The sequence below is a fragment of the Borostomias antarcticus genome (assembly GCF_949987555.1).
Source record: "Borostomias antarcticus genome assembly, chromosome: 3".
Classification (NCBI taxonomy): Eukaryota; Metazoa; Chordata; class Actinopteri; order Stomiiformes; family Stomiidae; genus Borostomias; species Borostomias antarcticus.
Window position 1 is genome coordinate 4,648,547 of NC_140236.1, and position 21,070 is coordinate 4,669,616.

The window sequence follows — 21,070 nt, forward strand, 5'->3', positions numbered from 1 at the left end:
ACAGGTTACTGGAGAGTAGTTGGTTGCAATTCTAATTCAGATGTTTTTGGTAAATGGACTGCACATATATAGCACTTTAATCTAAAGCACTTTACAACCTCTCATTCACCCATTCAAACACACACATTCACGGCAGCTGCCATGCAAGGTGCTAGCCTGCTCATGGGGAGCAATTTCGGGTTCAGTGTCTTGACCAAGGACACTTGAACATATGGACAGGAGGCGGGATTTGAACCGCCGACCCTACAATCACTGAACGACCCACTCTACTACTGAGCTACAGCCGCCCCTCCATAAAGACACTACAGAATTGTCAAAGTAGTCAGCTAGAATGGCCAGGGAATGTACTGTGCGTGCTGAACCAGAAAACGAATGACTTCTCCATCTGTACCTCTTCACAGGTGGTACCATGGGCACCTTTCTGGGCGCGACGCAGAAAAGCTGCTCATGGACAAGGGCAAGCCGGGCAGCTTCCTGGTCCGGGAGAGCCAGAGCAAGCCGGGTGACTTTGTCCTCTCCGTGCTCACCCACGAGGAGAAGCACGAGAACGTGGACCGCAAGACCAAGGTCACGCACGTCATGATCCGCTACCAGGTGAGCTACGGTACCAGGTGAGCTACGGTACCAGGTGAGCTACGGCTACACACGCTGGGCTCTGGGCTCTGCATGTGCTCTATTCAGGTATAACCTGGGGCCACTGGGTACATAGTCTTCATAAGGAGTTTATAAATAGACTCATTTCTAACACATTTTGAACACATTCATAAACCATGAGTCCTTTTCACAGCTTTAATATGGTAGGGAAACCTCAATAAACACAATTTGAAGTAGAATAATATGGTAGGGAAAGAGACTACTGTAAGAGGCCAGGTTTGTTAGCAGGCAACTGCTAGTTTAATGGGAAGTGCCTTCAAGCACGGTAGTTATCTAGCAAGTTAGCTAGCGGGTGGGCTGGGAGGCTAGCCACGCTAACAAGCAGGGATAGCATGCTAGCGTGCTAACGTGCTAACGTGCTGGTGCTGTTTGGTCCCCAGCCGGATGGGAAGTACGACGTGGGAGGAGGGGAAAGGTTCGACACACTGGCTGACCTGGTGGAGCACTACAAGAAGAATCCCATGGTGGAGAAGAGCGGCATTGTAGTGCACCTTAAACAGGTGAGGACCCGCGATGTCGTCCCCAAAATTACCTGAATAATATGCTTTTAGCTCAAAATTGAATTGGTCTGTAATGTATGTTGTTACAAAAGCTACATTTTATATCATATAATTATATCTGAAGATCGTTTTGATTGGGAATGCTCCATGATATTTAACACCATGGAGTACAATGGAATTAATGTATTGTGTTTATCTTTCCTTGTGCCTACGGTAGCCCTTCAATGCCACCAGGATAAATGCAGCCAACATTGAGAACAGGGTACGAGAACTCAACAAAGTGGCAGACAGCTCAGAGAAGCCCAAACAAGGATTCTGGGAAGAGTTTGAGGTGTGTGTTTTCAGGACAAAAGTGCCCAAAAGTGTTGTCATCATCATTATACGTGTCTTTGTCTCATATCCTGTGGAAATGACATGTTTTATAATTCATGTGCTTCCATGGAAAGCCGAGAGCATATTCATGACAAACATTTCACCTCCTTTTATGTAGAAGTCTTTTATTCTCGTCTTGTCTCATTAGAACGTGTTGTGTGGCCTGTGTGGCAAAACTTGCTTCTTCATTTCCCTCATTGTCCTCAAGGGGGCAGAAGATCGGTACATTGGCTCAGGTGTGGCCAGAGAAGTGCTACAGTATGCAAACAGTTAATGGGCCACATTCACATAATAAGCTCTATGAGAGTTGATGTACTCAACTCTCACATAGAGAACTCCACTGGACAACCCCTCTCATCCCCTCCATGACGAGCTCTGGCAGATGGGGAGCTTCTTCAGCCAGAGACTCATCCCACCCTGGTGTAATACAGAACGATTCAGGCGCTCATTTGTACCAGCGGCCATCAGACTCTATAACAGTGCCTGTTCCTGTGTGTTCCTGAGTGTTGTGGATGTGTGCATGTATGCTACATTTTTCATGTATACTACATGTATGTATATTTGAGTATTTTTATATTTATCTATCTTTGTGACCTCTACTATATCAGTATATAACACATCTATCATTGTGACTTTACTATCTATATAACACATCTAAAGTTAACCCAAGTCATCCTGAGTTCATAATTATAGGCCGTGGTGGCTACTCCTGTAAGTCCCTTTTCTGATTAAATCACATCCAATTTCATCACCGTCATCATTATATCCCTCCTCTCCTCCCTCCTTTCTTCTCTTCCTTTGTCCTCTCGTCTTCTCCCAGGTGCTGCAGCAGCAGGAGTGTAAACTCCTCTATCCCAGGAAAGAAGGACAGAGACCGGAGAACAAGTGTAAAAACAGATACAAGAACATCCTCCCCTGTGAGTCACATGACCAACCTGCACTTCATCTCTATTGACCTTATTCACACGGCGGCCATTTTGCTCTTACGTCACGCTCAGGGTGGGAGAAAGTATCCATAGACCATATAGTACAAGTTCGTTATAAAAATAACACTTCAAGATTCGAAATAGTCAAAAATAACATCCAGAATACACTACTGGAATTACAAACGAATGATTACTGGACTCACCACGGTAGTTTTCACCTTATGAAATACATAGGAGCACATTAGTCATCAGCTCATTCCCGTCAATATATTTCATAACGTGAAAACTACCGCGGTGAAAAACAATCAAAGTCCGGTAATCATTCATTTGTAATTCCAGTAGTGTATTCTGGATGTTATTTTTGACTATTTCGAATCTTGAAGTGTTATTTTTTTAATGAACTTGTACTCTATGGTCTATGGATACTAACGCATTCTCCCACCCTGAGGGAAATGGCCGCCGTGTGACTAAGGTCAATATTATCCGCTGAACAAACACATGAAGTTCTATGGATGCTCAGTTGTTCTTATGAACAGTTCGGCCATGTGTACTGTTTTTCTTAGAGCACGGTTTATTGCAAATACATAGAGTAGGACAAAATATTAATTTACACAAGTCACAGGTACAGTCTTGTATTGCGCTGTGTGTGACTGAGGATCCCCTCGTTTCTCAGTTGATACCACCCGCGTGGAGATTAGGGAGGCAGAGGCAGACGTTCCCGGCTCCGACTACATCAATGCCAACTACATCACGTCACAGGTGAGTCCTACATCAACACCTGCTAGACTCCACCTGTCTTCACGCCCACTGTCATTGTCAACGGTTCTTGTTTAAAGCGGCTATCACAACAATAATGAAAAACTCTCCTGGACTCTGACGTACATCGATTAGGATTTACTTTACTGCTGCTATTAAGTGACATTACTGCTATTAAGTGACATTACTGCTATTAAGTGACATTACTGCTATTGTCAGGTATTAGGCCACTATCCTCACATTCATCGTCCCAGCACTCCGACTTTGTCCATTCCGTCAAGGTTATTATAGTTAACGAAAATTAACAGAAAAATGAAAACGAACTATGAAAAAACATTATAGTTAACTGAAATAAAAATAAAAACTAGGTCTTACAAAATATGATAACTAACTAAAACTATATTGTGTGTTTACCAAACTAACTAAAATAAACTAAAATTATAGAGAAAATGTCTTTAGTTTTAGTCTTTTTCATTTCATACATAACCCTAATATTTTGGGTGGATATGAAATCTATCCTCCAATTTTTTTTTTTTTTTAGCTGTGTCCCTGTGCAGAAGTAGCCTGACATGCGCCAGATGGTTTGTTTCAAAAGGAGTGAAACAACATGAGCTCGCGATATCAGGATAGTCTCACGAGGCTAGTGCAGAAGAAAATAAAAACGAATACTATTATAACCTTGCAGAGTATGCGCGAAGAGGGCCGTCTTCTGGAGGAGGGCAAGGTGTTCATCGCCACCCAGGGCTGCCTTCAGAACACCGTCATCGACTTCTGGAAGATGGTCTACCAGGAGAACACGCACGTCATCGTCATGACCACCAAGGAGATGGAGCGTGGTCGGGTAGGCTCGCGCACGGTTACGGTGTGCGTTTTCCTTACTAGACTAGGGCTACTTACTGTAGGTAAATCCCATGGTGTATTAGGGAGGGAGAAACTGACCCTAATCCTATATCGTAGGAGTTGGTGTGTGGTAGCCATTTTGTGCCAGAATGCTTGCATTATTTTCATATTATTCACCTCGTATTACAGTACTCTAGGTTACATGTAGCAGCCTTTTGGGCTGTGTGTTCACACAACTACCTCATACAGTATTGTAGGTAAGGTCACACATGGTAGCCATTTTGTGCCGGAGATCTCCCAGTAGGATGACCGTTAGAGCTAGAATGTGAGGATGACGAGGGGTATTAGCTGACCTCAGCATGGAGGTCAACAGGAGGTGAGGATGGGGGGGCGTTAGGGGGAAGACCAGGATAGTATGACAGCTAAGCCGATCCTAAAGCGGCTTGAGGGCAAATCTCCTCCTTCTAGATTGTCTAACGCTCCACTTTTCCCGCCTCCCGTCTCTGACACCAGAACAAGTGCGTGCGCTATTGGCCGGACCTCAACGCCACTAAGGATTTTGGGAAAGTGAGTGTGAAGAACCTGGAGGAGCGGTCGGCTCAGGATTACATCCTGCGAGAGCTGGAGGTCACGTGCTTGGACAGGGTGAGAGAAAACCCGGTTAGGAGGTTAGAGATATCATCAAGCGTAGCCCCAGAGCCTGGTAATCCCAGCCTCAATCCTAATCTCAACCTTGAGAGGGACGGGTGAATGTTGGGGCCCCCTTCTCACAGCTCCGGCTCTTGGCGTTGGTTCTGGCTCTGGTTCTTAGCCTGGAGATGCAGTAAACATGGCCTTGCTTTCCTCTTTAACTGACCATACCTCTGTCTGCCTCTAGAGGGAGCATGTGAGGTACATCTGGCACTACCAGTACCTGAGCTGGCCTGACCACGGAGTGCCCAACGAGCCCGGCGGGGTGCTCAGCTTCCTGGAGCAGGTCAACCGTACCCAGAGCGCCATTCCAGACACCGGGCCCATCGTGGTCCACTGCAGGTAAACCAGGAAGCAGAGAACAACGTTTATAATACGCTCCTACAACTATGTGACACTGAGGCGTGAGAGTCCTTCAGGAAGGTGAATGCTCGCAAAGCTTACTCATTCTGCACACTTGCACACTTGTACCAACACCTGACAACACTTGAACGATTTAACACTATGCACAACTGTATACTGTTGTATGAGCGTTATTTAAGTGCACGGCCTACATCATGGACACAAGCATAGCCATCCATGATCGGATATGATAAGTAGATGAGGATGATACTGATAGTATAGTAAATGACCAGTTTGGGAATCTTTAAATGTCTAGTTGAGTTTCTAGGACTGGAGTGAGGAATTAATTAGTACTGATGAGACCGCTGTAAGCGATTACAAGAATTCTAATGTACTGTACGAGTACCCATGCTTGTTATACATGACCAATACACTTTCTATTCTATTTTCTTCTATTCTAATACTTAATTTGATCATATTTCTAATCATATTTTTATAAGTATAAAATAGTATATACAGTATTCAAGTCTGAATACAGCAAGTCTAAAGAAAAACAATTTTTGTCATTACTGGTACTGGATTGCAAAGAGCAACCAAAGGCTTATGCAGCCTGGACTGTATCTTGTTGACCCCGTTATAAATAAAGATGAATGATTGCATTAATGAAGTTTGAAGGAAGAGCTACTGTAGCACATACAGTAAACGTACTAACTACATTCTCCCATGACCCCACAGTGCAGGCATTGGAAGGACAGGAACTATAATAGTCATTGATATTCTCATTGACATCATCAACAGACAAGGTAAGAGATAATCTCAAGTATTCATCTGTTTACAAACATTACACTGTAGTATAGCTCTGACATGTTGGGATTTGGATTTAAGACAAAATCTCTGTAACTGTGTGAAACGCTCTGACCTGTGTGTGTGTGTGTGTGTGTGTGTGTGTGTGTGTGTGTGTGTGTGTGTGTGTGTGTGCGCACGCACGTGCGCGCGTGTCCAGGATTAGACTGTGACATCGACATCCCTAAGACCATCCAGAGAGTTCGCCAGCAGCGGTCTGGCATGGTACAGACCGAGGCCCAGTACAAGTTCATCTACATGGCGGTGCAACAGTACATCGACACGGCGCAGAAAAGACTGGAAGAGGAACAGGTAACCACAACACACACTCCACTTTCAGTAAAACACCAACTGGTTTTTCAATGGAATTTGGGAAGGAAAGGAACAACAGAGATGAATTTGAGCTCCAGAGACTGTATAGGATTTCAAGCCGTCGATTGGCGGAGCAAGTCGTCCGAACATTACTGTCCTTTGTTTGCGAGTGTGTGTGAGTGTGTGTGTAGCCCCGTTTTCAGTAGTGATTAAACCTGTTGTGATGTGACATATTCCTGACAGAGGAGTAAGACAATGGAGAGAGAGTACTCCAACATCAAGTACCCCCAGATGACCAACGCCAGGTCAAAATCCAACATGGCCTCCTCCCGATCCTCCTCCGTGTAAGTGCACACTGCTCACCCGGAGAACTCTTCTCTCTTTTCCTTGCAGAGTAAGCATGCTAACAAATACAGTTTGCATACTTCATAGTATTTGATTGTTACTAACCGTGATCTAGAGGAAGGGATAGTTATTAGGGAGAAGAAGAGTTAAATACCGTAAGAATAAAAAATAAATATGAAAAATAAACAGGCGTAAGGAATGGACAGATATGAAGATGTACTTTGTTGTGCTTGGGGTATAGGACAACAAATGACGACTCAACAAGTGTGTACGAGAACTTGAACATCAAGAACCCAAAGACGCCTACGAGCAGTAACACCAGGAGATAGACCCCAGACCACTGTCACTCTGTGAGTCTTCTACAACACTGACCATCTGTATGGTGACTCAGAAAGGGCTTGTTAAATTCACTTGTTAAAGGAGTAGTAAAGGGAAAATGCATGTTTAGCCCTGTTTTAAGGTTACTTATGATCATATACAATGGTTCAGATCAAAACGTTGACAAGTTTCTTGTCTTTGAAATTGAGAGTTGAACATGTTTTAAGAATGATTTTTCATGGTGCCCATCCACATCCATTGTATGACCAAAACGGTGGTAGAGCAATTATCAGACTTTCTCAAAAGTGCTAGTTTTGTCAACGTTTTGATCTGAACCATTGTATATGATCATAATTAACCTTAATACAGGGCTAAACATGCATTTTCCCTTTACTACTCCTTTAAGACAAGATTCCAGAAATGTTTGTATCAATATGATTGTTGGAATTAACTTGAACGGTAGTAACAGTTGTGGTTGCATTATAGTAGAATAGAAAAGAAAAGTTTATTAACCATGTGTAACAAGTATGGGTACAGGTACATTGGAATTTTTGTAATAACTTGTCCTTCTTATCAGCGATAATCAGTTCCTCATTCCAGTCCTAGGTACTCAGCTAGACTAGAGCTGCTTCAAAAATTAAGTTTGAAATCGTGATGATGGACATGTGCAGTGTTCAGGTGTCTAACGGTGTTTGTGTGCATCAGTTCCAGTGTTGGTGCCACTCGGTCAGCACCTGATGAACCGCAGGGGGGCATGTGGTGCTCTGGTCCCCGACCCCCAGACGGAGGCCCCTACCTGGGGTGAGATGGTGGTGCTGTCCCCCGCGCCCCTCCCTACTCCTCCACCCGTCCACTGCTGCCCTGCTGGCTGTCCATCTGGGGACAGAGAAGTACAGCGCACGGCTACTCCCACTCTACACACACACACACACACACACACACACACACACACACACCCTCTGCTCCTGTCCACCAACCAAGTGCCTCGTCTATAGCCCAGCCCCTCTATCCCTCCACCTCACGACTGTGACTCTTTGACCCCCTATCACACTCTCCAACAGGAGGATTTGACTTCTGTCTCCCTACTTTTGGACTGGACAAAAAAAACACAAATTGCGACGTAGAGATGTCGCAAGTACGTTTGCTCCACACTGAACCTTCTACGAGGTACATGGGACACAAAAGGGTGAAGCTAAGCTATTTTTTCTGCTTGTTCCCAGAGACTGCAATCTTCTCTTTTGGCTGGCTGTCATCTACTTGAACCAAAGACTTTTTTGCAAGGTTCTGTCTCAATAGCTGTAGTCATTACCGCGGCGTTGATTGATGGCGAGCGAACGCAGTTATGCAGCCTGTCACGGAGCTTCCAACGCCAGAGGCACTTGGACAACCTCGTCGATTCCTACTGAAACCCTTCATTTTGGAAGTCAAGATGGAGGTTGGCGCTTTCACAATGGTTGCTTGGCAAGTTGTTTGAGTTTGGGAGGGAAATATGGACATTTTCATTTTGGAGAGCTTTCTGACTGATTCGTGTAATGTTTTTTTTCCCCGTGATGGCAAGTGCACCAGTGTATCCTGTGCCAATACGAGATGCGCACGCTCATCTATTCTCTATCTACACGGCTGCTTCTTATAACCAACTGGAAGCCTTTGGAGTTTAGGTGCTGTTCCAATGTGTTTTGGCCCCTAAATGGCTTGGCTTTGACAGCAGTTTTCTGCACCCTAGGCTATAATTACTGTAGCCGAAGGAGGAAGAACATTAGCCACCACCCTATTCATGATACAGTATTTTCATATTTATCAAATTTGAATCTAGATCCTCTCAATTGTTTTTTTTCTCTCATTGTTAATGATTGGTGTGATTTTGCAACATACAGTAAAGGACTTTTAAAGTTTAAAGCTGGAAAATTGAATAAGCAGTAGGATATTACAGTACCACACACACACAGAAAGGTCTGGCTCCTTAGACTAGTCCATAATAATCCTCCTGTGTAACCCAGAAATTTAGCTTGGTTTAAATTCAGCATTTGACAGTAAAATCAGTTGGTATGATTCCTGAACGGCTGTGTCTTTACTGTGGTTATAACACCCTCGGTGAAAGCCTGTACGAGCTCTGAGTGGAAAGGTGTAGACCGAGGCAAATTCCTCCCAGGCGCAGGCCCACTTGGCTAAAATAAAAAGTGAACGTGGATGTGAATGTGGTTTAACATCTGCTGGGTGAGAGGAGAGAGGAGGGGGGAGGAGGGGGGGAGGATGGGAGCCTGAGAGGGACATACTGTAGGACGCCAGCCAGCCGCTTGACATGTTCTGCCGATCTCTCAGGTCTTTAGCCAAACAATCCTAGGGCCAGATGGCCCACAGCCCAAGATTAAAGAATAGATTTGTCTCCAAAAAGTAATCTGCAAGATAATCCTCGGCTCGGTGATGATGAGAGCTCGCCGACGTCAGCGATGATGTCATGAGGAGGGTGGGCTGGATGGGCGAGGAGACCCCGTAAGAAGGCGGTAGGGGTTCTTCTGGTAGTAATGTGACTGCGAGGACGTTGTGTGCAGCTCTTTTCTTCTTTAAGGGCTCAGCAGCACAGCCGAATAAATCATCCATCGCCTACCATGATGTTCAGAATGTTATCTCAATGTGTTTGCAGAGTGCACTCAGTTTAACAGTTTAATTTGACGTTTTGATATTTTTCTACAGATTGGTTCTATAGAATCTAAAATATGGTGCATCACTGGTCGCTAGGCATTTAGGAAATTAGGTGTTTTGCTTCTCCAAAGTGAACACTGAGAACATTTGTGGAAACTCTCCAATGGCCTTTGGCCTGTCCAACCCTTTGTAAATCCTGTCAAATGAATGAAACGTGAATTTATTGTTTATTTGTGTTTTCTTAATTGTGTTGCGCTGTTGATAATGATGAAATTGATGATTTCTATTGCATTTCACTTTGCCTCTATGGGTCAAAACCTTTTATGATGTGGTAAAACATTGACACTTCAGTACTTGAAATTTTGTATGAAACTGCTGAATCCTTGGCTGCAAGCTGGTGTTCTGTGGCTGTCTGGATGTCTGTTGAAGAGAACAGTATTCTGGTAGCACGCTAGAAGTATGACATCATTGTTGTTACTTTTATTTTCATTTGACATCAATTGTACATTTCTAATTGTTTTATCCATTGATGCATTTTGGTATTATGTAAGATGATGATGGTGATTATTATTGATTAATATTATTTGCTATCATTATTATTATTATTATTATTATTAGTACTACTACTATACTATTGATAATTACATTTGAATTTGAAGTTACACTGGTGTATATGGAGGTATACAGTAATTATATCACTTATTTTATTTCTGCTTTTCTCCTTAAATTTACTTGAATACAATGTTGATATAGTTTATTTTTATTTTTATCCTTGTTCCTTTGTTGGTTGCAACGCGCCTGATTTGAGTAGTGGAATACTGACTGTTCCTGTGTCAGATGAAGACTGTTTTCTTGCACTGGCTCAGCGCAAATGCCTCGTTCTGTCCAGGCTAACTGCTGAAGCAATGACTTTGTCAGAAATGACAGCAAAATGATTCAATATGGAATAGTTTAATGCAAATGTATGATGGAAATTGATATTTCATATGATCTATGTAACAATGATTGGTGTATCAATATTCATGTAAGGTCAATGTGAATTTTCCTACTCCACCAGAAAATAGTTTTTAAGTAAAGGCAAAAGAATATGAGTGACCCTGTCTCAGAGATACATGTTCCCACTGGTAAACCATCTCATTTTCTTGGTAAATGTGTGTGACTTGGTAGTGCCCTGGCATTTTTCCACATGTGAAATACTAAGTCACGTGCCCCTAGCGTTTTCAGTTGACTTTTAAGAGGAAATTGAACCAAGGAAAACTCCAGCCCTTTTCTTACTTAAGCCATTGATTGACCTTGGGTAATAAAAGCCACTCCTTTGGCTTCAGTAGAACGATCCCAGACCAAATCTTCGGTCTCCGAACACTTGACACGTAATTTCACAGAAATCCAGGAACACAGGATATCCTGTACCCTGGAACACAGGAAAACCCCTCTCCTTCCTCCCCCGAGTCTGTGGGTCGTCAGACTGTCGCTCTGGTTTCTTATCACTTCCCTGATGAGAATATGTAGGACAGTCATGTTTGCTGTGGACTGAAATAGGTTCCTGGATGCAATCAATGACTGGTAGGTAGTCAATGAATCATTATTTGCCACCGTCATTATATTTTTTCCATCATGTCATTTTACAGTAGGTAATTTACTGTAGGTTCATTAGTAGCTATTCATAGCCCTCTTTACCCAGACAAAACACCTGGCCCAAGTTGTTTTATTTCCATTTATTGGTTTAAAAAAATTTAAATATATAAAAATAGTACAATCATATATACATGTTATTCACTAATAACGTGTTGGCGTAAGGTTTCGACATACTCAGTATGATAAGTCATACTGTCAAGAGCATTGCGTTTTAAGGTGTGCACATGATGTGTGTGTGTGTGTGTGTGTGGTTTCATGGTGTGCGCAACTAGGCGTGGATATCCAGTTCCTCTCTGCCTTCACACACTGAATGTCTTCAGTGTCTCAGAGAGCTAGGATTTGATAAGCATCCAATCATTTGGTTCAAAAACACAATCAACCAGCTGTCAGTCTATTCTGCTGCTCAACGGCCAACAGTTCTGATACTGTACATATCTGCCGAATTTTACAAAGATTTTAGAGTTTGAATACTACAACATGTTTCATGCCCATGCTCCATATTTACAGGAAAACCGACAACTTAGAGGGACATTTTTCAAACTGTAGCAGTTGATCAAAGCACAAGGATTTAGTATCCACAGGTATGAATTCCATCTGAATATGATGTGTCCTGCACTGTGATCAAATGCTAACGATTGCGAGTCTCACATTTGAGCTCCATATTCAGTCCTGCTGTACTGTACAGTATTACTATCAGCCTGAGCCACGTGGCCTTGGGCGTCCTAGCGAGCAGGTCCTCTGACCAGTGGCGTGGGAGCGCATGTTGTGTGAACGCCTACTGTAGTCATCGCATTCTATGCTGGGTCAGTAGCCGTTTTAGCCCTGTCATGGCTGAGTGTTTTTACCACATTCAGGGTGGGTGTGTTCACCTCCACTTCACTAGAAGAAGAGATGGATACACATGGGCGTGGTCACCTCCTTTTGGGCTAGTGTGTCACTGCGACGCCCCCCCCCCCCCCCCCCCGCCCGCTATTGCAGCTTAATAGTGTACGGCATCACGGTCGTCGTGGCGAGTCCCGGCATGACGCCGGCCTTCGGCGTGCAGCGCATGTTGCCGGTGGTGATGATGCACTGCAGGGGCCACAGCACGATGATCACCAGGAGGACCATGAGCACGATGAAGAGCAGCAGCCTCTTCCAGTCGGTCAGGCGCTCCAGGAAGCCCGGGCTCCGGGTCCGGGTGAGAGCCGGGGCCTCGGCCGCCTTGCTGGCCCCGATGTCGATGCAGATGCAGAAGGCCGAGGCGGCGGCGGCGGCGGCGGTGGTGGGGCCCCCGGGGGCCCCCGCGCCGACGTCCAGGGGCCGCTTGTAGCAGAGCTTCTCTCCCTCCAGCCACACGGGCTCCTCGTGCTGCTGGTGGCTGGGCAGCTTGCACAGCATCTCCTGGCTGGTGGCGAGCGCCGGGGGCCCCTCCTCCGGGAGCAGGGTGAGGTGGCGGCAGAAGGGGCACGGGATCTTACTGCTGCTGCGGCCGACGTCCTGGTCGGCCAGAGACACGGCCATGAGCCGGGAGATGCACTCCAGGCAGAAGGTGTGGGTGCACTCCAGCAGCTTGGGCGTTTTGAAGACGTTGTCGTAGGCGTTGTAGCAGATGGAGCACTCGGGTTGGCCGCCGCCGCCGCCGCCCAACGCCACGGTTTTGTCCGGGTCGCCCAGCACGGACATCTCCTGGGGCGCCACCTGACTGTGCCACACCTGAGGGGTGTGTGCCATCCTGACAGGGCGTCGCCCTACCCTCTCTTTTTACTGGCCTCCCTGTCTCCGTAGTGGCTCTTCTCGTTTTCCTCCCTCTCTCCCTGGCTCAGATTACCTGAAGAGAATGAATCAAAATACAGCTGAACACATCAGAAGCCTTTGTTTTTTGTGTGTGTTTTTCTTTTAGGACCCATTGCTATCCTCACATGACCGCGGCCGTCTGGTAAACAGGATGTTAGTATGCCAGTGCGTAACTCACTCAGATACACTTATGTGTTTGGCTCTATGGCTCTATGTAAAATCTTTTTTCTCATCTTAATGCACTAAGAGAGACCATTTGGACAACGGTTCACCCCAAACACTTGGCACTCTGGGTTGGCTAACCCGGGTTCATTGACTCTAATGAGCCTGTATGGGGCTCCACCCACTGTACAGTTGCGTCCTTGGACACCCCCTTGCATCACTAGCTGTTGAAAGCATGTTTCTGGTGAGTGAACAGTAATGTGGGACTGCGTAGGGCAAGACCAAATGCAGACACAGGGCGCTTTGTGTTTCCTGGCTTATACAGACGTCAGCAAGGGCAACCTTCAGAGAGACTGCTCTGACAGTCTGAAAGTCAGCCAGCGAGACATCAATCTAAAAGCGTATTAGCGTTAGCGCTGGTCTACTGGGCTAATACGCCAGGTCGTTCTCTGTGTGTTTACCGCGGATGTATAGGCACGCACCCTATGGGGATCGAGTGACTTGTGACAAACCTGTTGGTGTGGCCTATCTGGTGCTCTGGCGGGGGTTATTGACACATGCTGCTCCCGCCGAGGTGAGAGGGGAGGGCGGGTCGCAGGTGTTCCCCTCAGAGCGCCCCGAGGGGCAGCCCTACCCCGTTCCGCCTGGCCCCAACGCCGCCGCCTGCACAATGTGCCTGCTTGTTCTCTCTCGTGCGCGTATCTCCATCTCTCCTTGGCATTCCTGCTGGGCCAGCCACTGCCCATGTCTCTCTCTCTCTCCCTCTCTCTGTCTCTCGCTTTCTCCCTCTCTCTCTATGTCTGAAACCACTATTTCATCTCAGAGAAAGATAGCATGGGTTTAATGCAGCTAAGTTACCCTCCACAAGACTTTAAGTCAGCTCCAGCCTTGCAACTGCCCTAATGTGGGACAACATGTCAACAGTGAACATAGGAAATCCGCTCCAGGCTGTCAAGGGAGTCCAACAACATTGTTTTCTTCTGTTTCTTCTGCCTGCTGACCAGAGCTATATAGACATTTGTGGAATTTAGTGCAAACCTGCATGCCCCAGGCCTCTCCAGTCATATGCTTTGAAAGCAAATACTATTACCTGACTATTTGCGCTGCACATCATGGACACAGACATAGTCATCCATGATGGGATGAGTAGATGAGGATGATACTGATAAGACAACAGATAGTATAGTAAATTGCCAGTTTGGGAATCTTAAATCTCTAGCTGAGTAATGTTACCTACGACCAGAATGAACAAGTAGAAGAATTCCAATGTATCTGTAGCCGTACTTGTTACACATGGCAAATAAATGTTATCTTCTGTTCTATTCTATAAACATTCTATTCTGTATACTATACCCTCACACTCACTCCAACACACACACACTGATTTGGGGTCAGTTCATAGGCTGCTGTCTACACAACACTATCCTCCTAAATGGGAAGGTAGATCCCCAAAACAGATCACAGCTCTCTCCCAAGAAGGGAGAGACCCAAGCGGTCACTCATTAACCAAGATCATCCCTCTGTTGCCTCAGTGGGACCTCATTAACCCCCCCCCCCCCCCCCCACCACGAGGAGGGAACGGATCCTCTGTTTTGCCTTAGCTCACTCCTCTCTGCTTTTTGAAGTTTGAACCCTTCCACTCCTGTCATATCTGCGGTATATGACCTGGACACACGGTGCTATCAGCCTTGCCTGACCCAGTTGTGTGTCTCACTCCCTGCAGATCCATATGCTGTTTGTGTATGTGGAAAATGGAGAGCGTTTGTCCGAAGCCAGTCTGAACTTGTTTGGATTCCTTCTCCTTGGTCTGGTAAATGGAACAGACGATGGTACAGTACGTGTAAAGCAAGGCTCGTGTAGTACGATGGTTGTCTGTGTATACATTCGTTATACTAACAGTATTTGAAGGAAAGCCAGTATCGGCGTCTGTTTACCTTTCAGGCATCAGCAGGGGTATGGTCTTTGTGTCAGTCGGCTGTGTATGTTTTGAGGTCAGTGTATATTCAGTTAAACTGACATTCTAGCAGTTAGCTGCTCTACCTGTTCTGGATTTGAAAAGTAAATGGAACTTGATACTCAGAAATCTGAGATGAAGTACTCCACCGGTTACAGTGTGCTTGTGGGCCAAAATACATCTCTACTATTGCCACAAATATGGAAACAAAATATCATATTCTGACTGCAGATAAATGCATAATAAGAATATTATATCAAATCAATATTTCCTTTATATATTTACTTCATATATTTCATATGTTAAATGTAATATATAGAGTATAAAAATTCCCCTGATAGAATCACAAGTTAACGTCCCATAACAGAATAATGCAATCATGCACAATACATATAACATTGTCAAGATGGTGAAGCTTGCTCTTACCCTCTCTCTCTCTCTTTGTCCTCTCAAGAGTGAACTATATCCTCTTCTGTCCACTCCTTTGTAGTGAAAACTTTTAGGCAGAGTGAAAGAACTTCTGGCGTGTGCTGAGGACTGTGTGACGTCCTCCTCGCTGGGCTACCTCAGTCACTGAGACAGGACAATGGAAGATGTACAACAGGTGGGCATTCAAAGCCTACACGGTAGCATGTTAGCATTTAGCAGTAGCTTTAGGTCCTTCTCTCTCCGTGGCTGCTGCTGGTCTCACCTGCCCTGCTCTGTCGACTCCCTTTTCAGCCAGCGCTCTATGTAAATGACACTGATAGGCAAGGGAGACAATAACGTTGAGCCTTGAGGGAGTGTCCGAGCCGGGGGAGAAGGAGGGGGGAGACTCATGATTCCATCACAGAGGAAAATACACACCTTGCTCTCCCAACCTTCCTCCCCCATCTCCTTTTCTTCCTCCTATCTCTTCTTACTTACCTATCTCTCTCTCCCCCCCTCCCACACACGTCAAGTCAGACAAGGTCTTTCTACTGGTCTTGAACTTCTAATAAGTATATCTCTCTCCCCCCCCCCCCCACACACGTCAAGTCAAACAAGGTCTTTCTACTGGTCTTGAACTTCTAATGAGTATCTGAGGACAGGATTCGGGTACAGTAGTTGAACCCTGCCTGAAGTACACTTCAAGCATAACATGAGCCGATATGAATTTACACTGTGTGTTGGAAAAACAGTTGACCCACATAATGTATTAACTCTACCCCTAAAAAGACATTTGGGGTACAAAAGAGGAACACATGACGTGAAGATGGAGCTTGTAGAGGAGACGTTTAGAAAACGTGTCAGGTCCCACCTTGGGTTCCATTTCTGCCTGGTTACACATCTTGGTTTATGGTGCCATTGGTCATTGGCTGATAGCAGCTGTCCCACTGCAACCCTGTTATTTAGAAATTGACACACAAATAGTGCTGAATCACCAGCACAGTCATTTATGGGGTGCTTATCATAGATATGAGCGCTTGCAGGAAGGGAGAGGTACAGTAGAGGTCAGAAGTTCAGAACAGTAGAGGACAGAACTTCCTTAATTCTCCATCAAGGAGTTTGTGAGTATGTCATATCACCGTGAAATGTGACAGAGCTGGTATGTCAGTTGGTAGTTATGGACGCTGCCCAGCTCTCCAAGAGAAGGCCATAAAAACGTTACAATGTTTATTGTCTATGGCAGTTAGCGTGATGGAGGATTTGCTTAAACAAGTAAGATAGGAAATAGAAAGGAACTGGTTTCCTTTTCAACAGGACTTATCATTTGGTATCAACCTTTATTTCAAGATTACATTTGAATTCCAAAAAGGTTACAGAAATGCTAAATACTTTGTCATTGCATTGATGCTTTTTTTTTTCTTTTTTTTTTTTTAAATATGTATGAGGACTTGAATTTATTTGTTTTCATCTATTACTACATTCTGGTACAAACATTGTGACATTTCACTGCATAGCATTTGCCATAATGGAAATATTAATATTTCCATGTTTCCAATAGATATTTCATGAGTCATTGTTTAGTCATTAGACAGTATAATGTCAATCTAAACCACTCAACTCACAAAGCAGCTTTACACATAACTGATAGAGGTTACAGAGGAGGTGGATTAGAAATCATACACCTTTAGGGAGTTCTAGACCATTAAGCACAGGCACCTGGCTGTAGGCCCCTGTTACCCCCTACACACCTACCTCCATGGCTCACTACACATAGAGAATAGATGCATGTGTTCCAGTAACAACAAAACCATTCAAGTCCATGAACCACAGGCCTCTGAGAGGCACAGCCACTGATACAATGTATCTCAGTTTAAATAAGTATTTAAACTATATATAGCTACAGTACTGCTTATCGCGGTAATGACCTTGATGCCAGAGCTGTGAACAGAATGTAATAATGACAAAGCTGTGAACAGAGCCAATAATGATTGAAGGTCATCTACTGTGAGCTGTTGCAAATTTTTTCACTCATATACAACTCGACGCAATGAACAAGACTCTCTGCTGTTCTTGCATTATAAATTAGATTGTAAGCCCTTTAATTTGTCTTTTAAACTCTGACTAGATGACACAGATGTCTGTCTGTCTTCTATCTATGCATCCATTCATCTTCTTTCTATCTATCTGCTCCATAAGTGACAAACTGCCTGGGGTTTGGAATGTTTTTTGTCTTATCTTGCTAATTACAGATTGGTGTGCTCAATCACAGACATTGCTGGAGTCAATTTGAAGGTTGCAGTCCTAGGGTCGGCAATTTGGGGCAGGGTTACCAACAGTGATGCGTTGGAGCTCGCTGTTACCATTGAAGGAGACGTGCTGTTGGATTGTGGGTAGTGTATTTTCTCATCCATTTGAAAGCAATAGTTTGAGAGGATAGAATTAGGACAGAATTAAAAAAAACTGTCAAAAATGCTGTTTTGGTGATAAAATTCTGAAAATGTTCAAAAATCTACCACGCAATGAAAACGGGTCATTTTTTCATGAACATAAGAGATTTATTGAGCGAGCTGCATAGAGTACTGCTTTGTGTTTTACTGTTTTTAAGGAAAACATGATGGACTTCATAATTCCTGCCAGCTTGAAGCATATGCATGTTTCTGCTCACCTGGGCCTACATTTTGGTGGTTTTCACAAAGTGATAGCACATACGGCTCATTTATTATGATTTTTTTTTTTTTACGTTTTTAACTTTAGATGGTTGCTTTAGCGCTACCATCAGGACGATTGGCCCACAATGCCAATTAAGGACGTTTGGCATAGGACTGGACCTATGTCCACATTTTGGTGATTTTTCAGGTATGGTAAGTCAGATTTTCCTCCTGGCTTGGGCCCCGGCATCAGCCATTTAACTCTTGGAACCTGTCCAGAAAGCTGCTGCTTGCCTGGTGTTCAACCACCCCAAATTCTCCCACACAACTTCCCTTCTCCGTTCCCTACACTGTCTCCCTGTAGCGGCTCGCATCCAGTTTAAAACTCTGGTGCTAGCCTACAGGGCAATGAAAGGAACAGCCCCCTCCTACCTCCAGGCCATGGTCAAACCCTACACCCCCTCCCGACCACTTCGCTCTGTTACCTCGGGGCGACTAGTTGCCCCGTCAGTCCGAGGCCCCTGCGGTGGATCGACGCGGTCACGGCTCTTCTCTGTCCTGGCCCCGCAGTGGTGGAATAAACTTCCCACTGACGTCAGGACAGCAGAGTCGCTGCCCATCTTTCATCGCAGGCTCAAAACACATCTCTACAAGAAGTACTATCACCACGATCCTCCCTCTTAAGCACCTGTTGTATTTTAGATTGCTTTTCTTGCACTTTGCCTTCAGCACTGGATTATGCTCTTATAGTCACTTGTTTTAGAAAGGAGATGCACTTGTGAGTTCTGGCAAGTAGTAGTACATTGGCTTTTCCTACGTTAAATGCACTTATTGTTAGTCGCTTTGGATAAAAATGTCTGCTAAATGACTGTAATGTAACGTAGGAAGAAGACGAAGAATATTTGCAAAAACGAGGGACTGGCAGCTGAGCCCGGCCCCTAACTACAAAAGTATGATGTCAAAGTGTCCAAACAAGATATCTATCATCAAAGTCTATCTGGTATTTCTCGTATTAAAATCAAAAGGATTCACTGTTGGTGTATGTGATTATAGTGGTTTACAATAGCCAGTTATACAGCTCTCTCTAAACCGATTTAGGTCATTCTCCTATCTTTATGGTTGTCAACTGGGAGACAGTCACATTTCCAAATAATCTTTTGCCCATGAGATTAGCTCAGCAAGATGGCCCTACTTTATGATGCTGCTTACTGTTACAATCATAAGGAAATATAACTAAAACAAGTCTTTATTGGGGTTACATGGAATGCCATACTTTTTTTGTTTACATTGTGATCATATCTGGATATTGGCTAACTGCCATTCCGGACTGAGAATAAGTAATAGGCATTAGGTAATACTGTATGCAATAACAAAAGACAATGATACTAGAGCTTGTATAGGTTGCATTACAGGCTACATGGTTATTTATGTGCAGTTTCCGTTCAATCTTGTTTTACTGAATTACATTCAGAATACTTTTCTATTTGCTTCAAGGGGTTTGAGTTGAGAGTGAGACCATAATATAGGCTCATGCAGGTAATGACAGTAAATCATAGTTTTAATAAAAGTTGAAAGACAACTTTAAGTGGAGTTCTGCAAATCATTCTTGTTTGAGTTGCCATGTTGAGTTGTTGCTTAGGTGTACATATGTTTGTTTATAAACTTGTTCCAGGCAAATGTATTGCTGTCCTTTTAGGGATTAAGCTATTGTATTACAAAGTCTCTCAAAGTCTAGCTCTGCAGAAATTCATGTGCCCGACATTCTTTGTGATATGCCGTAGTGTCATTGATACACCACTGTAGCAGTTTTGGGAGATTTCCCTATTTGAGGTTGCCACATAAGTCTCCATATATTCTAAATGATTATATAGCCTATGTTCCACCATGTATTTTCATGAAAGGTGTTTTTATCATTGTGAGAATAATCCCTACAAACATGAGAGATCTGAAATGTTAACTCTCTATATTGTTTAACTGTGGTTGGCATTCTTAATGTAGCCAAAAAACAACAAAAAACATACAGTATAGGCTAGAAGGCTATTCTTAACATTCTTATAACACTTCTGGGTACATCACTACAACCAGGCCTGATTTGATCCTTCTACAGGGCTTGATGTAATATTCTCTGCTGTTTGTTTGACTTTGCACTGTTTGACTTTGACAACAACAAATATTCAACACAATTATTTATAGTCAAGTTAGGCCAGGTATAGGCCTACTTTTTGGCGTGTGGGTAACATGAAGGAGTTTTTCAGACTGACTGCCATTTCTAGACAACAACTGACTCAATAACTGTACTATTTAATTGCACTGCCTATATCATGGACACAGTCATCCATGACCAGATAGGATAAATATATGAGGATAATAGCCTACTGATACTATGGATAGTAAATTACCAGTTTGGAGTAATTGCAATAATTCCAATGTAGGCTACCTGTAATTGTTACACATGGCAAATAAACTTTCTATTCTATTCTCTATTCCGTTCACAATGTAAGGAAATTAATATGTACATTACACGATCCTTTTCACTGTACATTCAATAATGTTCTATTTATTTAACTTAGCAGTTAATTAAATACATAGTTTAGAGACATTCTTAAAGTAGCTACACATTTTGTGAGGTTTCAGATCAGTGCAAAGCAGCTGGTCCTTGACTATCATCACAAACTTCAAAGGGACAAAAGCGACCCTTGGTGGTGACACAAGCGAATCTTAGGTTTAAGGGATCTAAGCTCTAATTAGCCTCGCGTCACCTGGTTTATATTCACTTGGTTTCCGGTCTAGAGCCCGCTGGTATCCTGTCACACAAATGCCGAATCGAGCAGCCTAGTCTAACCAGTCACTACGAATTAGAATAAAACATGGACATACCGAACGAACTAGCCTATTCCTGAAGAAGTTCTTGCCGCATCGCATCGTAGATCTATGGGTAGGCCTGTTTTT

General features: G+C 44.0%; 2 protein-coding genes across 2 annotated transcripts in view; one reads left to right on the forward strand and one right to left on the reverse strand.

Annotated features, from left to right (window-relative positions):
- ptpn11b (protein tyrosine phosphatase non-receptor type 11b) overlaps nt 1-10,629 on the forward strand; it is a 30,148-nt gene extending 19,519 nt beyond the window's left edge. Inside the window, exons 4-16 of the mRNA XM_084436229.1 lie at nt 402-594; nt 1,035-1,154; nt 1,372-1,485; nt 2,347-2,443; nt 3,126-3,211; nt 3,894-4,049; nt 4,562-4,693; nt 4,926-5,080; nt 5,816-5,883; nt 6,084-6,235; nt 6,479-6,579; nt 6,822-6,930; nt 7,604-10,629. Of these exons, the coding sequence (XP_084292355.1) occupies nt 402-594; nt 1,035-1,154; nt 1,372-1,485; nt 2,347-2,443; nt 3,126-3,211; nt 3,894-4,049; nt 4,562-4,693; nt 4,926-5,080; nt 5,816-5,883; nt 6,084-6,235; nt 6,479-6,579; nt 6,822-6,909 (1,462 nt within the window). The 3' untranslated portion in view covers nt 6,910-6,930; nt 7,604-10,629. The remainder of the gene's footprint in view (nt 1-401; nt 595-1,034; nt 1,155-1,371; nt 1,486-2,346; nt 2,444-3,125; nt 3,212-3,893; nt 4,050-4,561; nt 4,694-4,925; nt 5,081-5,815; nt 5,884-6,083; nt 6,236-6,478; nt 6,580-6,821; nt 6,931-7,603) is intronic.
- Nucleotides 10,630-12,142: 1,513 nt separating this feature from the next.
- Nucleotides 12,143-15,561, reverse strand: rnf223 (ring finger protein 223; the record flags this gene model as incomplete). Its single annotated transcript, XM_084461939.1, has 2 exons — nt 15,492-15,561; nt 12,143-12,983 (listed from the first exon to the last, which is right to left on the reverse strand). The coding sequence occupies exon 2, from the start codon at nt 12,884-12,886 to the stop codon at nt 12,143-12,145; it is 744 nt and encodes a 247-aa protein (XP_084318065.1). The 5' UTR covers nt 12,887-12,983; nt 15,492-15,561.
- Between the last annotated feature and the right edge of the window lie 5,509 nt (nt 15,562-21,070).